This window comes from Apostichopus japonicus, chromosome 8 (assembly GCF_037975245.1).
Source record: "Apostichopus japonicus isolate 1M-3 chromosome 8, ASM3797524v1, whole genome shotgun sequence".
Classification (NCBI taxonomy): domain Eukaryota; kingdom Metazoa; phylum Echinodermata; class Holothuroidea; order Aspidochirotida; family Stichopodidae; genus Apostichopus; species Apostichopus japonicus.
Genome location: NC_092568.1, coordinates 7,453,784 through 7,469,293, shown reverse-complemented (window position 1 = coordinate 7,469,293; position 15,510 = coordinate 7,453,784). Strand labels below are relative to the sequence as shown.

Below are 15,510 nucleotides of genomic sequence, written 5' to 3'. Positions count from 1 at the left end.
ATCATAAACACCCTTCTAGGTTGAAAACTCTCATCACTCATACATGCGCCACTAAAATATTCTTCAGGTTGGTGAATGAACCACAGAACAACTTGATACAAATTTATTGAAGCATTCCTATAACTGCAAATGACTGTTAAGAGAAGTCATGTGGGGTGGAAATAAATATTGAGTTCAATACAATGTACAAAAGGTCTTAACATTTATTCTCAGATTAATCTTAATTGGTATGATTACAAAGTTATACATCCTAGGAACATCTATGCAGCTCAGAGCGCTGTGTGAACAGACTTATCTTATAAACTTATGCCACTTCCTCTCCCCAGGCTACCTCCTCCTTCACGAGTCTCTTTTCCCCATCCCCATCCTCCTTTCCTGACCTCCCGGGTTTGGATGGCCGATGCTGGCGATTCCAACATAAACTCCCCTATGATTATTTTAACATACGTCTCAATATCGGCGGGAGATGTTACGTGAGGAATACTCCCATTTCAATTTGATTGTGCTGACAGACGAGGGAACTTGATGCCGATCGAGTACATTTAAACCCTATGGATCGAGACACAGAAATATATCTACTGGCCCCTATCCCCGCCCCCCCCCCCCCCAGTGCATGACTTGCATGTGATTTCAAAGGTGGTGACCAAACTATCAATTTCCCTCGTCTAATTGAGGTAGATGGAGGTCAATGATTTTATAAAAAAAATAGGGGGTGTGGTCCTGAGGCTGTAGAACCCCCTTCTAGGAAGTAGTGGACTCCCCAGCGTATATGTCTACAGGCAGGGACGGGCTTTGCATAAATATAAAACTGTATCGAAAAGATGTCAGCATTACTGTGGCATAACTCGCAAATTGCCGACCGAATTGAACAAAATAGCCAACTCAAGGTCTGGGGAAAAGTTTAGGTGAAAGTCTCCCCCGTAATCCCGTGTATGTATATACTACAGGGTAGAGGGGCATATCTGGTGCATCTCTAGAAAAATAAACAGTTTAGGAACCAAATTGTGCATTCACAGGCATATATTTATATTATAAATTGGGTTTAAACGCAAGTTTGTCCGGCTTAAAACTACTTTTGAATTTTTGTGTGAGATAGGGTTGATCAATTGTATGTATACACCCGACCCTCAGTTCACACTTGGCCCGCGGCATGGAGTGGTTTAGTTTAGTATAAAAAAGGATCAGGAGGGACACTCAAGTCCCAATGAAGGACCCTATAGGAGAGAGAGAAAAAACTGAAGACACAAAAAATCAGACCCAATTACAATGCTTAAAGTGCTTGTCCAAAGCATTCTTAAACCCATTCACACCCCGCACTTGCAAATACAACTTTCTAAGGCAAACCGTTCCACCCCGTCATTCACAACCCTATTAGAAAAAAAGTTATGCCGAATATTAATCCTACTTTTTAACTTCTGGAGTTGAAGACAATGACCTCTGGTACAACTACTATTAGCAAACACGAAAAAGTCGGTGAAGGATAAATTGTCAAAACAATACACAATCTTGAAAACCTGAATCAAGTCACCAGTGACGTATACTAACCAGTCCAATATATATCGCACCGCGCCGCTTGCAGTATTTTCTTTGGTCCCAAAGTTTGGTCCAAAGAATTTTTGTCCAAAAAAATTGGAGTACAAAGAAATTTCGGGTCACAAGCAATTTTTGGTCACAAGCACTGTTTGGATCACAACAAATTTTGGGTCACATGTTTTTTTTTGGGGGGGGGGGGAGTGGGAAATTTGGTCCGAAAATATTTTGGTCCGAAAAAATGTTGGGCAAAATTTTTTCCAAACAAATTTTGGTCACAAAAATATTGGGGTCTGAAAACTTGTTTTCTTGGTTTATACAAAAAATCGATTGTATACAATCGATTTTTTGGATAACAAAAATTCTCCCGAATTTTTTCTTGTTGTCGGAACATAGAGACGTCGGAACTGATAGAGACGTCGGAACATAGAGATTTAACAGTATTGCGAGTCAATACTAAATGGTATAGTTATTTTTATCAGCGCAATCACTTCACCTGGCTCAAACATTTTGTACGGTACTTCGATCGTCCTGTGAGACCTTTATTTCACCTGGATATGATAGTGGTAACATCGTCACGTTAATAGGCAGAGAGTCAATACTTTGTGAGTGTAATGTGATTATAACATGTCTTTATCGTGAGACGGATGAATATGTCTTCTGACTGGTCCGTTTTTGTTTGTGAATGCATAAAATATTTCCACGTAGAGCAATCATGTATATTGAGGAATGTCTTCATATTTAATGAAATTGAAAGAAATAAATGATATTTCACACCGAAGGCCGTTGTGCAAGACTGTATGAAACCTGAGATATGATACTATCCAGAGTGGAACAGCTGTAGGTTACAAAGATAGTTAGTTCAGTGTTAGCTATACACAACAGTGGGTAGTCCGCACTCAGTCAAACAGTGAACAATAACATAACAAGTTCGCGACACCAGAATGGCGATTTTGTTGTAAACTTACAAGTTATAGGCCATAGATAAAAACTTGGAAGTCAGCCGTAGAAAATTACTTTAGGCCTTTTCCATATACCAAACTTTAACATTTATTTTAATTTCACAAATGGCTGAAAACCCCGACAACAAGATCGATGAAGAAATCGAACGATTGACAGGTAATTATAGCCTGGTAGGCAACCCAAGGTAGCCTAACTTGTTCAAATTACTGCAGTAACATTATTAGCCTAAGTTAGAATTAGAGTTCGACGGTACCATGGCATGAATTTGAATTCATTTATGATGATACAGGCCTAGGATGGTACAGCCTACAATATCGTCGCAGTACAAAGCATTACAACGTTTCTTAGTTTAGCAAAGTTGTCCACAAGAGCCCCAAGTTTCAAAGCAACCAATGTGGCTGGATAGGCAAGTTGCCGTGATAGTGATACACATCTTTACACAAAGCAGTTATCATTATAAGTTACACATTATTATAAGTTACACATTTTACACATCATTATAAGTTCCATGAGATCTTTAGCCTTTTTTAATTCAAAAATTATGATCTTGAATATGTTGTAATTTCAAAAATTTGGAAAGTTGTTTAGCTACTTACAAATCCAGAGATTTGAAACATGATTTTAACTTGATTTCATATTTTAAGACCTTTAGATGTGTACATGAGATAAATGTGTGAAATGGCAGGAAGTCAGTGCATGACAAAAGTCAATTGCATGAGCTTCTCCCAAACACTTCTCCCTTTCCTGTATTGCTGTGACATCTGCCCTTCAATCCTTTGTCCTCCTTTTGCAACTGATGTTCAATCCCTTTTTGTTACCCTTCCCCCGAAACAGACATGACTGCAGTTCCCAGCCTTCCCATATATACAGTACCGTTCACATTAAATCGGCCGTGGCATCGTGTATCGTGATGCCCTTATCTTTTTCTATCGTTTTCTATCGTGAAACCTGAGTACTGTAAATTTTTTGTACACGCTACCACGATATAATGATATACCACGATCACACGCTATATCGTGATACCAAGCCTTCACGGTAGCAAACATGACTGCTACATTCACGCTAACACGTTATATCGTGAGATCGTGATTTCAAGCTGAGCGCAACACAATTCGTAACTTCGTTTGGGCTTTGGGTTTTTATTATTCACGCTATTTCGTTAAGTCGTAATATCGTGTATCATGAAGTTCCTACTCTACTGTGCGAAAATCGATCTTTACAGGAGTTCCGCCTTGAAAACTTTTTGATGTCAGCTCACAACTTTACACGTTTAACTTTTTATTTAACAACAGTAACGTTACGTACGGATAGCGACTTTTCTGTTACTAGCCTAGTAGTGTTAGTTGTAGATTTTATGTTCCACGTTACTTTGAATAGTTGGCAACATTTTGAAGAATAATAAAGTACTACTAAGCCTTTCTTGTGTTAATTTTTTATATAATTTATCGTTGGTTCGAACAGAATGAAAAGGGAAAAAAATTCCACCCCAACAACTTTGAAGCAGGGCCGGTTAAAAACAAAACATCTTCATCGTCCGCGCAAGGGCCTCCCTTTTCCTGATTCCCGAGTCTCTATTCGGATTCAAGAAATCTAACTAACCTTAAAAATTATTTTGTTAAGGTTGCCACATATTCCAAACTAGTATTAGCGCATGAAAAGAAGAAAAACGTCAGCCTGTTTTTTTTTCAGATCTCAGTACGAGAAACATGTATTTTATTTGGATAATAGAAAAACTTTCTTTAATGTGGTTAATTAATATTTTCCTACCCTAGCTATTATTTGATAAAACCTTCATGAAAACCGACTTTTTAGAAAATGGATTTTGAAGCTCAGTCAACAATTTAAAAAATGCTTACCGTTAAATACTGGCGTCAAAAATACATTTCGAATTTATTCCAATAAAGATCCACAAAGGATAAAAATGCGAAGAACAGCTTACTAAATAGAATTGAAACTGCATGTACAGTACATGGTCATTTTAAGTATCCAAATACTATACAAAGAGATCGAGTTCACCGAAATACCCCTTTTCCCTACCACCTGAGGAAAAGCGTCTTTTATAAATTATAGTACCATACAGTACTTAACATTTGATACAAAAGTAACATCTACAACAACTTCCCAAAATTTGTATGTGTCACAATAGGTTAAGTTTTAACCGCACAGTACCATTAATAATTTGCATATTACATCAAAAGTTACACTCGGGCGTCCAGATGGCGGGAAAATGTACAATCATGTACAATTTGTTGTGTCGTTCCCACGGTGCAATGAACTTGGGCAAGTTGCCAAGTTGGAATGTCGTTGACCTACTTATGTTCCGTAAACAATGTCAATGGGAATAATGTGTGTAAAAACTTGTGTTTTTTTCAAGTGTTATATATATATATATAGAAGTTTTACGTAAGCGGAGTGAATTTCGGGGCGGCTCGTTGATTGTGAGGAAGCACTTATCTAAGCATCAATATTTGTGAAATATATCGTACGGTTTTTCTTCAGAAAATATTTTTGACTAGTATTTTCTCAATGTATTAAGAAGGGTGACATACCCTATGTTCCGACGTCTCTATGTTCCGACGTCTCTTTAAGTTCCGACAATTTTTTTGGACTATAATTTTTTGAACCCAATTTTTTTCTGGTGGGGGGGGGCTCAATTTTGTTACACCCAAATTCTGTCTGACTAATTTTTTGGGGGATTCAATTTTTTCGGACCCAATTTTTTTGGGGACTCATTTTTTTTTACCCAAATTTTGTCTGGCTTAAGTTATTTTTTTTGGGGGGGACTCAATTTTTTTGGACCCAAATTTTCTTTGTGGAATCAATTTTGTTAGACCCAAATTTTGTCTCACTAACTATTTATTAGGGGGGACTCAATTTTTTCGGACCCGATTTTTTTTGGGGGACTCATTTTTTTTGGACCCAAATTTTTTCCGGCCTAATTTTTTTTTTGGGGGGGGACTCAATTTTATATGGACCCAATTTTTTTTTGTGGAATCAACTTTTTTGGACCCACAATTTTTCTGACCTGATTTGTTTGGGGGGACTAATTTTTTTCGGACGCGCCAATTTTTATTTACGAAACAAAAAATAAAAGGGCCCAGAGTTTTTTTATGACCCAAATAGTGCTTGTCCGAAAAAAATTTGGTCATAAAAAAATTTTAGAGTAAAAACAATTTGTGTCATCAAAATATTTTGGTCCAAAAAATTATGGGTCTTAAAAAAATTTGGTCCGAACTCCGAAAACATATTGGTCAAAAATATTGGTCAAAAGAACTTCAGAGTAAAAAACAATTGTCGGAACGTAGACACGCCGGAACCCATAAAATATACTGGGTCTACCCCTAATCACTGCATTTTGAGCGAATGTGTATTTAACTACGTTACATGATGCTTAAACACATGTTTGAACAAAATGAAAAATTCAAGTATTACCACATAAATATTCAAAAAATATACTTTTGTTGCATGGTATGAAGGATTTGGTGAAACTAAACATGTCTGGACTGGTTTGAAAATTCTACGAGGTTCGTGATCAACTTGACCGTCTAGTATTTTCAGAAAGTAAGGTTGCTACCATACAAAACTGTCCGGCCAAAAGCAATTAAATGACTTTATGACATTTAAATAAAAAAATGCTTCTAACAGAAGTTATGACCAATTTTGTATAATTTTTAATGTGCGCGTCAATACGGGTTGCCATCAGGTTCATATCGATATGCAAAAGAAACTGCTTATTTGAGCATATCATATGGTGCGGAAAAACATTCTTCAAGCAAACAATTTTCTCGAAAATCTTGCAAAATTCGATCGTGAAAACAATGTTCAAACATACTAAAGTATGCCACCCTATGCATCCCGGACGGTGAAAAAGCTACTGTAGGCCTATATTCAGCGTTACAAATGCATATTAACCCTATCGTAACATTTGGGACGATTTGCTAGTACAATTAAAGCCTAGGCTGATATTCTTGCATACAAGAAGTTCAGAACGAATGTTTTGTTCGAACTGAAAATATTTTGCGACCGCTATTTTTTTTAAAGAAGGGGTTTGTATGAAGGAGTTTGGATGAGTAGGCCAACAGTGTGTTCATTAGGCGTATCGTACTAGTTTTGCGATTATGAAACTTGTATGTCGATTGACACTTAATTTTGGTGACACACTAAACTTTTTGATCAGAATTTGCAATAAATCTATTGCACATTGCGTTTAATTGATGATTTCATCTACTGCGGGAAGAAGCCTACCCCAATTCTTTCAAATCACGATGAAACGATCGATCGTTCTGCAACGTGATTCACGCTATAACGATAACATCACGATAGTATACAGTGCCAGTGAAATGATGCACACATTATCACGATATTACGACCACGATGCGACGCACGATATCACGTTAGGTACTTGCTATAGGCGTAATGGAAACGATATCACGATAGACTCCTCGAGTCTCCTCATATTTTGTCACGATACACGATGCCACGGCCGATTTAATGTGAACGGTACTGTACAATAGATCCCATTTCATGTTAATCAAATCGAATGCACTTTACATATTTCATATCGAATTAATGCATTGAAAGGAAATTCAACTGGATAGAACAGCTTGCACTAACTGTAAATCCCTCCATCCCCGCCCGCCCCCCCTCCACCTTTTTGCACAAGCCACTGATTAAGTCGTCCAAAATGAATCATGTTGGACATTTAGACACCAGATTAAACAAACAGTGATTGGTTTCAAACCTATGAACTATAAACAAGATTATCTAGCAGATTGGTTTATGATGGTACCATATAGGAATTCCTTGTGATGCATTTGTCAGCTTAACTCATAAGGAAGTGTTTTGAGTATATTGTTCTAAAGACATAAAGACAAAATTGTCTATTTAACAGGTATGGTGAGAGATGAAGCAATATTAGCTCAACAGGATCGGATACAAAAAGAAGTAAGTGATCTCAGGTCTCTTTGCACATACTGTAGATTGTAGATGCCATGCCTTTGTTTGATATCAAGTTGATAATGATAAAGTTCCCAAGGGGTTGGAGAGGATGGAAGATACAAATTGTGGGCAGATTCTTGTAGTGAAGAATTGACATAATTCCACTCAAAATATTCTGTAAATATTTGGTTCATGTAGTTTGATGGGATCTGTTAGAAACCAATCATTTATATTATAGACCAGTGTGAACCCTCAGCATACAGTACCAAGTACCTTGTAATATGTTTGTGTAGTGTAGCATTTTCAAGAGAGATGAAAGTTTGATTATGAAGTTGTAATCTTGTACTGGATATAATTTATCCAGTACTGCAATGCAAAATGCTGTGTGAGATACAAAATTGCTACACAGAAGAATAGGTGTATATATAGCAGTAGCTCTGCAGAAGACTATATACCATTTTCATTAAAGCTCACAAGTGAATATAAAATGAAAATGCTGCACAAAGTGTGAAATCTCAATGACTCCCTGACTGTAGCTGTCAATATGTATTATATACCATTACTGTTATTTACTTCATCTTTACTGTAGGTTGAAGATTCCAATGCACTGGTCAGTGAGAGACTACCTTTACTTATCCTTAAGGAAGAATACCAATCAGATCCTATATACAGTAAGAAAATTGAGGTGAGGAATGATTCAATTTTACTTTCTGATAGTGTGTCAGTTAGTATTGAAGATGTTTTAAACTGTGTAAAATTTGTATTTCTGCCCCCTGTGGAAGTTGCAATGTGTTGTTTGGAAAGCAACGCTCGTTGCTTCTCTATGGTAACATCTCCAGCAACATCTTTAGATTGTTGTCATAGAGAACAGGTGTGTTGCATTGCATGTCATATCAGATGCGTAAGTACAGGAGAAAGTTTGTAACTTCTGTATGTACACCAACATAAAAAATATCATCAGCTTTCAACTTTTATGACAGAACTTTCCTTAGGCTTCGTACATACCTTTTTATTTTATATTTTTGCATATTTCAGGATCCAGCAGATGTTGTTTAGTTGATAAGTTTATGATTACAGATCTTTTGATGAAATGAATTACTTCACACTTTATAGTATTGGTAAGTTGGTATTGACCATTGCACTAGCTATGTCCATAACTTTGGTACAGTAGGTAGTGGAGTATGGTTAAATTGATGTTATCTCTACATCAAAATAGACCTAGATTCAGGTTTGAAAATTATTTTACACAGAGTGAGTAACTTTTTGAGGTAATTTTTGATAATTTTAATCAAACCCCAGATAATGAATGTAGTTAACTTTCAGTTAAAATGATGCAAAAAAAGTGAGAAAATTTGCTTTTCACATTTGATTGGAATGGATTTTTGAAGTGTCTGGGTGACAAAATGTCAAAAACCGGATCAAATTCATTGGTCACCTACGCTGGTGGAACAACACAGCAGGTCGTCTTAGTTTGCTCAGATATGTCAATCTCACTTTGAGTATTTTTCAACATAAAGTCTGGTAAAATTCTTGACCAAATACAGAAAACTGCTTGAATACTCATGAAACTAAACGAAGCATGAATTATATTTTAATTGCAAATAATACAGGTTACCATTTGCCTACTTTCCACATGCCTGGTGGCACAAAGGGCCTCCATCAGACATCTCCATCTAGTCCTGTTTGCTGGCATACAGTAGATCGCTTGCACTTCTGTTGGGGATCTCTAACTATTTTCTTTCCTATTTCCAGTAACATAAATTTTCAATGCATACAGTACCTGTAAGTTTATATTATGTTGATATGTTCAATGTTGTTGATTTGCTCTCACAGATGAATGCATCAAAGCTTATATGTGAATGATAATTTTCACTGCATAAGTTTATACGATGTTGATATGTTGTTTTGCTTTCACAGATGAATGAAGTTGAAGCTTATATGTGAATGATAATATAACATGAATATCAGTGAGCTTAGTCACTCACCAAATGTGAATTTGTTGCTTAATTCAGCATCGATAGTAGATATTTATACATTTCCTTCTCAGGATATGAATGCCAGCTTTCCATACATCAGGAAAACAAGAGGAGATGGCAACTGTTTCTTCCGAGCTTTTGGTTTTGCATATATGGAGAAACTATTATCAGATAAGGCTGAATTACACAGGTTCGTACAGTAGTGAAAGCAGTACTCTATGGATACTTTGTAAAGATTTTACATTCAAGTTGAAAAGAAAATAATAATTTTTATTTTGAAATAAATAACCATGGATTGGGATCAGAAAGTTCTCTAAAGTACAAACACAACATATGATGTGTTACACATTGAACCAGATTGTGCAGTTCACTCAATGAGTGTTTACTATCCGTTTATGAGCCTTAGTCACGTTTTGTATTAAAGCATCTCACAAAATATTCAATACATGATGAGATGCACAACTATTTTGAAGTGATGTATTTGCCAAAATCTGTTGAAGAAAGATTTATTGATAGTGCATTTTGGATTGTAGTGTCTCTTGTTATTTTTTCATTTTGCAGATTCAAAGAGATAATTGAAAAAAGTAAAGATACACTGATAAGTTTGGGCTGCCCTTCTTTCACCTTGATGGACTTCCACGACACAGTAAGTTGCTTGATTTGTGGATCGTAAGAAATTTGTTGTGTCTTCAATAATATTACAAAAGTCAGGCATGGATTCTTTTCGACTGCACAGGAGGGCTCATATATTATTCAAGTTTGTATCAAATACCTTGAGGTATTTTTAGCATCTGCCTGTCATTTGTACTCAGAAGGTATCTGTGGTTAGGGCGATGGAATTGTTACATTGCTCCCAAAACTGACACCATTTTAAGCAGAAACTGGAAATGGCAATTCTCAACTTGACCTGTGTTAAGGGTAGACAAAAAAAGCTGTATGTTTAATTTATATCCACCAGTTGCTTGTTTCAGTTTAGTATTCAGTAAAAAATATTCTTTTGTCCATAGATCAATGAGCTTCTTTGTTTTCATGTTAATAGTTTCTTTTCTTTCTTTATTATTTTCCAAGTATTGTCCATGCATTAAAATGTAAAATGTCACAAGTTGCAGCAGCCTATCAACAAAATTTGTAAATTTTTGTTTTGTTTTCCAAATTCCAAGTTCATGGAAGTCGTCAACCAGCTAGAAGAAAAACCGAGTCTAAGTGAACTTGTAGCAACATACTGCGATCAAGGAATGTCAGATTACCTTGTGGTCTATCTCAGGTTACTCACGTCATTAGAACTACAAAAAGAGGCAGAGTTTTATCAAAACTTTGTCGAAGGCAATCGAACTGTCAAGGAGTTTTGTAGCCAGGTGAGTCTTAACAATACTTTCATAGGATTTAAATTTCTTTCTTTGTCTGTTTGGTGGGTACCAGGGTGGTTGGAAATTGGATAATTGAGGAACCTCATTTTGACCAAGTAGCACATTATCATATGTTCTTTATTTATAAATCCAAACAGTTCAACCATTATCATATAATGTTGAGGCAATCTTACATAATGCATGGAAGTATAATAACAAGATTAAGTCTATCTTAAGCCTCACATTTAATTTGTCTATGTAAGAAGTTATCATTTTGACCCTTGAAATATTCAAGTAAATTTAAATTTCTTGCTTGTTTTTTTGTTGTTTTGTTCATATTTCATGAACCCAGGAAGTAGAGCCTATGTACAAGGAGAGTGATCACATTCATATAATTGCCCTGACATCTTACCTCGGAGTCGGAGTGAGGGTGGTCTATCTAGACAGAGGCGAAAATCAGAAGGTCAACCATCACGACTTTCCCGAAGGCATGCCACCACAGATAGCATTATTATATAGGCCAGGACATTATGACGTCCTATATGGGGACTGAGTAAAACTCAGCAGCTTGGATGACCGTCAATGATTTTGTGATGGCTGTAAAACTTGCTTACAAGACAGTGTGAGAGATATGCTGCAGAGGAGCCCACACCAAGGCTGTTCCTAATCTTGTGTGCAAGATATTAGGTAGATTTCTGAACAATTTATGGACACTTTTTTTTTTTCCCCACTTTTTTTTTTCTATCATTTCCTTTTAAAAGTGGTTTTTGTGGATGTGTGCAGCTTCCAGAGTTAAATCTTGATAGGATATAGTTGCACTAATTTAAGATTGTACTTGCTTTGTCTGTTGGTTTTGTTGCTTTTTTAATCTCAAATTTTAATCCGTTACACTTAACTCTTATATGGGGCAGAATATCAATTTAAAAGATTATTCTTTTTCTGGTTTCCCTATTCTATCCATTCATCTGTTTCTGGTAGGAAACTTAGTCTCAGGGAGTCAATAGAACTCAATATGAACCATGTGGTACAGTGTGACTTTTATGGTCTTCAGGAGAATGTTAATAATTGCTTTGCAGTTTCCTTCCAATAAAACACGGTTTGGAAACAACCTGATACCATGAGAAGATTAATAACATTTTCTAAACAGTGTCTCGCTGTTTGCACCAGTTGTGTCCCTGTCGTGATATGTTATCTGTCCCATCCAAGCTCTTTTACGACTGTCTGGAAAAAGAGGGATGTTTACCCAGTCTTGTTAGGCTGTAAAATATCTTGGTTGCGGGGTATGGTATGAGACTATGAGGCAGTTTTGTGCATTACACCATAGGGGCATATCTTATTCTTATTCATTGGATGTTGCAAACAGATTATCTTATCAATGTGACTGAAGGGGGGGGGGGGAGGGTGTGAGTGCAGGATGGGGCTAGTATTATGGGTGATGGATATGTTCCAATAGCAGCATATCTAGTTACTTGATATATTAGCTCAAAAAGGTGGGATATTGCACTGTGTAGTGAAACATGTATCAGTAATTTGTAATGAGAACTAGATATCAACCTTGAAAAGGAGGGCATTGGTAGACTACAGAGAATAGCTCATTTAAGTCTTATTGTTCAAAAATTGAAGTTAATAATTAGCCAGTTTGTTTGATCTGTCAGAGGTTTCCCAAGATCAATTTGTCTTAGTTCTCAGTGATTGGTGTATACACTTTAGCATCGATCATAGAGAGGATAACAATTATGTCACTGCAGAAAAAATCAGTAGTATGGAGAAAATGGCAGTACTTGGATTTTTTTACCTGTAAGATACTGTCATAAAATAGGAAATGGGATTCGATGTGGCTTACATTTGTTTTGAATTTTCCCATCAGTGACAGCTTTCTTGATCCAAGTAATAACCAGGCTCCAAGGAATGAATAATGCCTAATTCCTTTTAGGTGATGTCAATGGCCTTAAAAAATTATATTGGGGGGAAAAAATTGGGTCTTTGACTCAAATGTCACAGAAGACATGAAGGTTGTGGCCTTTATTGTTTCATGAATGTTGTTAAGTCTTCTTCAAAAGAACAGAATGGACTGATGGTCATTTAAAGGAATTTTTTAACTACAAAAATAGCAAATACCTTGGTTGATCTCTCGCTCAAAGTATGGTTCCGAAGGAAGGCAGTGAAAGTTACGGGACATTACAACCGATGATGCTTTAACTCATAAACACAGGAAAGATGATACATGTTAGTCAAAGACAATGGACTCCAGAAGTCATTTTGTCTTGAAATTGGAATAATTCTTTGCAATGACTGAAAGAGAGTGTTTAATCTGGCAGGATAGTTATCAGTTAGACATTGTGGTTAATTGGGTATAGTAGTACCACAAAGAAAATCAATACAGCCTCGAATGGAGAGTGAGGAATACATTAACATAAGAAAGACGGTAGATGATCCAAATTATCATTGTATTTTATTATTGTATTTTTTTTTTTTTTGAGCTTTGTTTATTTGATTTTTTTTTTTGTTGTTGTCGAGAAGACATGCTGAAAGCAGATATCATTTTTACTCAGACCTGTGGTGACAACAAGTATAAAAATTAATCTTTCTTTCTCGTACTTCTCTTTCTCTGTGGTAAACGTTTTAAGAGCTCTGAGATGATTATTTACTAATATAAAATGTGCATGTAATAAATAGGGGGCAGTACAATAGCAATCGAAAAAAGAGAGAGAGAATTTGTCTTTACAGATATAATCGCATTGATTGGGATCAGTGGCCTAGCTGGGAGCAACCTGGTCTCGGTCCAGCAATACAAATGAGACGTCAAGGAGAGTCTACTTTCACAAGAGCCATACCATGGTTTGGGCTTGGGTTGCCATTTTGTTTATGTTTGGCATCTCTAGTAGCCCATATATTGCACCTTCAGGCTTTGTCGAGAAAAGGGTCTCTTCCAACTCCCACTTTGGTCGGTAGACGGAGAGAACTTTAAGAACTGTATGGAACAGTATTTAAGATAAAAGAAAACGGATAGAAGAAATATTCTGATTTTAAAGCTATTCTTGAACCAATTGGTGGTCATAAATTTCAGTCAAGTTGATGCATGCCCCCCCCCCCCTTGGGTTTGGGAGTTTGCACTGATCTGGTGACACCACTGATTGGGACCAAATATGCATGCTAACTAGCCTTGCATTTGGGGCAGTGGGACGTCCTCTTGTAGTTAAAGCAAGGATGTGCCAATACGTCTCATCTGCTTTAATCACAGCTCTTTGTAAACGGCATACTAGCCTGTAGTTACTGAGTCTGTCATCAAGATCACAACTGCTCGATCTGGATGGGATATATATTTGTGGTATTGATCATTATTCCTATTGCCTGGCAATTAATTCCCTGAAATCCCTTCAGCTGCATGATTATTGCCCTTGGACCCTGGCATTGCAATGCTCATTCTGTTGTGTAAAATTTAGTTCACATGTAAGAAAGGACCTTTGAGGTGATCACCCATTATCATGCATTTTCTTTGTTTGACTATTGCAATATGCATAAATACACATAATTCTTACACTTGGTGCTGCATAGGACTTTTGCAATATGTTAGGTTAATGATTACTTAATTGCTAAGATTCACCATGGAAACAATATTCTTTTGATGTAGTATCTGTATGAGGACAAGTGATATACAAGTTGGAAAGAGGTTCATGAATGTGGTAAATATTCATGACTGACATTTTTTATTAAATGGTAATTGTATTCATGTGCAACTCTTTCCATTATTTGATTTTCCGTTGTCTTAATTAAACTTTGATTGATCGATGATATACCACTCATCTGTAAGTGAGCTCTCTGAGAAAGTGAAAGAGCATCTAAATTTCTTAAAAACTATGTTGGTATTATTGTGTTGAGAAGTGTCACTTATTGCAGCTGTTGAAAGTAGAAAGTTTTATTCAAATCTCATCATTTTCAAAATTAATACCATTTCAAGCAATGTCCCACACTCAATACTTATAGCAATTAGTTGTGACTTTGTAACTTACAACAACAACAAAAGCCTCAGTGATAGAGCAAAATATTTTATGTGTATATAAGACATGTTCCCATGTTTTAGGTGATTTCCTCATCATCCAGTCTGTCAAATAACACCTACTTTCTGTTATGTTGAAATCAGAACATTTTCTAATTAGAGAGTCAGAACCAATATGAGGGTGTAAAAGAGACATGATTGAGTGATAAAATGTGTCTCAACCTCCTGTGAATTAAACAATGTCAATTTTTTGTTAGGTTAGTGGCAACAATATCAATCTATATACTGCTCTAAAAATACAAGTGATGTTGCATTCTGGTGTCATGGAAGCCCCCCCCCCCCTCCCCTTCCTCTCCTTGTTTACAAGTTTGATTAGTGTCAGTGTGACCGGTAGCAATCATAGAATACTTTTTAAGAAAAGTCACCCAGGAAAGAACCTGGGAACGAAACCAGACTACCAAACAACTGATCCGCTCTCAACCTCAGTCCCCTTCACCCCTTGTATCGTGACTGTGTGATCACCGTCAGGTGTGTTTCACCATTGCCCTGGAAAGGGAACAGATACTACACATGATCTTAGCCAAAAGGCAAAGAAGCAATCATAGAATAGTTTGCAAAGTTTCCTTCCCACTTCATATCTAACAGCACCAGCAGCCACTTTAACCAGGGTAGACCGACTCCGAATGGTTTAAGTTTGAGTCATGGTTTTGCCTGTAGATCGGCGAACATGCGTCATTGAGTTTCTATTTCTTTGTAATGA

General features: G+C 36.5%; 1 protein-coding gene and 1 pseudogene across 1 annotated transcript; one reads left to right on the top strand and one right to left on the bottom strand.

Moving 5' to 3' along the window:
- The first annotated feature begins 2,385 nt into the window (after positions 1–2,385).
- Positions 2,386–14,483, top strand: LOC139972143 (ubiquitin thioesterase OTUB1-like). Its single transcript, XM_071979112.1, has 7 exons — positions 2,386–2,649; positions 7,385–7,437; positions 8,021–8,116; positions 9,479–9,597; positions 9,969–10,053; positions 10,568–10,762; positions 11,106–14,483. Exons 1-7 carry the CDS (start codon positions 2,598–2,600, stop codon positions 11,304–11,306), a joined length of 801 nt encoding a protein of 266 aa, XP_071835213.1. The 5' UTR covers positions 2,386–2,597; the 3' UTR covers positions 11,307–14,483.
- Positions 14,484–15,273: 790 nt separating this feature from the next.
- Positions 15,274–15,350, bottom strand: LOC139972691 (U2 spliceosomal RNA; annotated as a pseudogene).
- Positions 15,351–15,510: the final 160 nt, after the last annotated feature.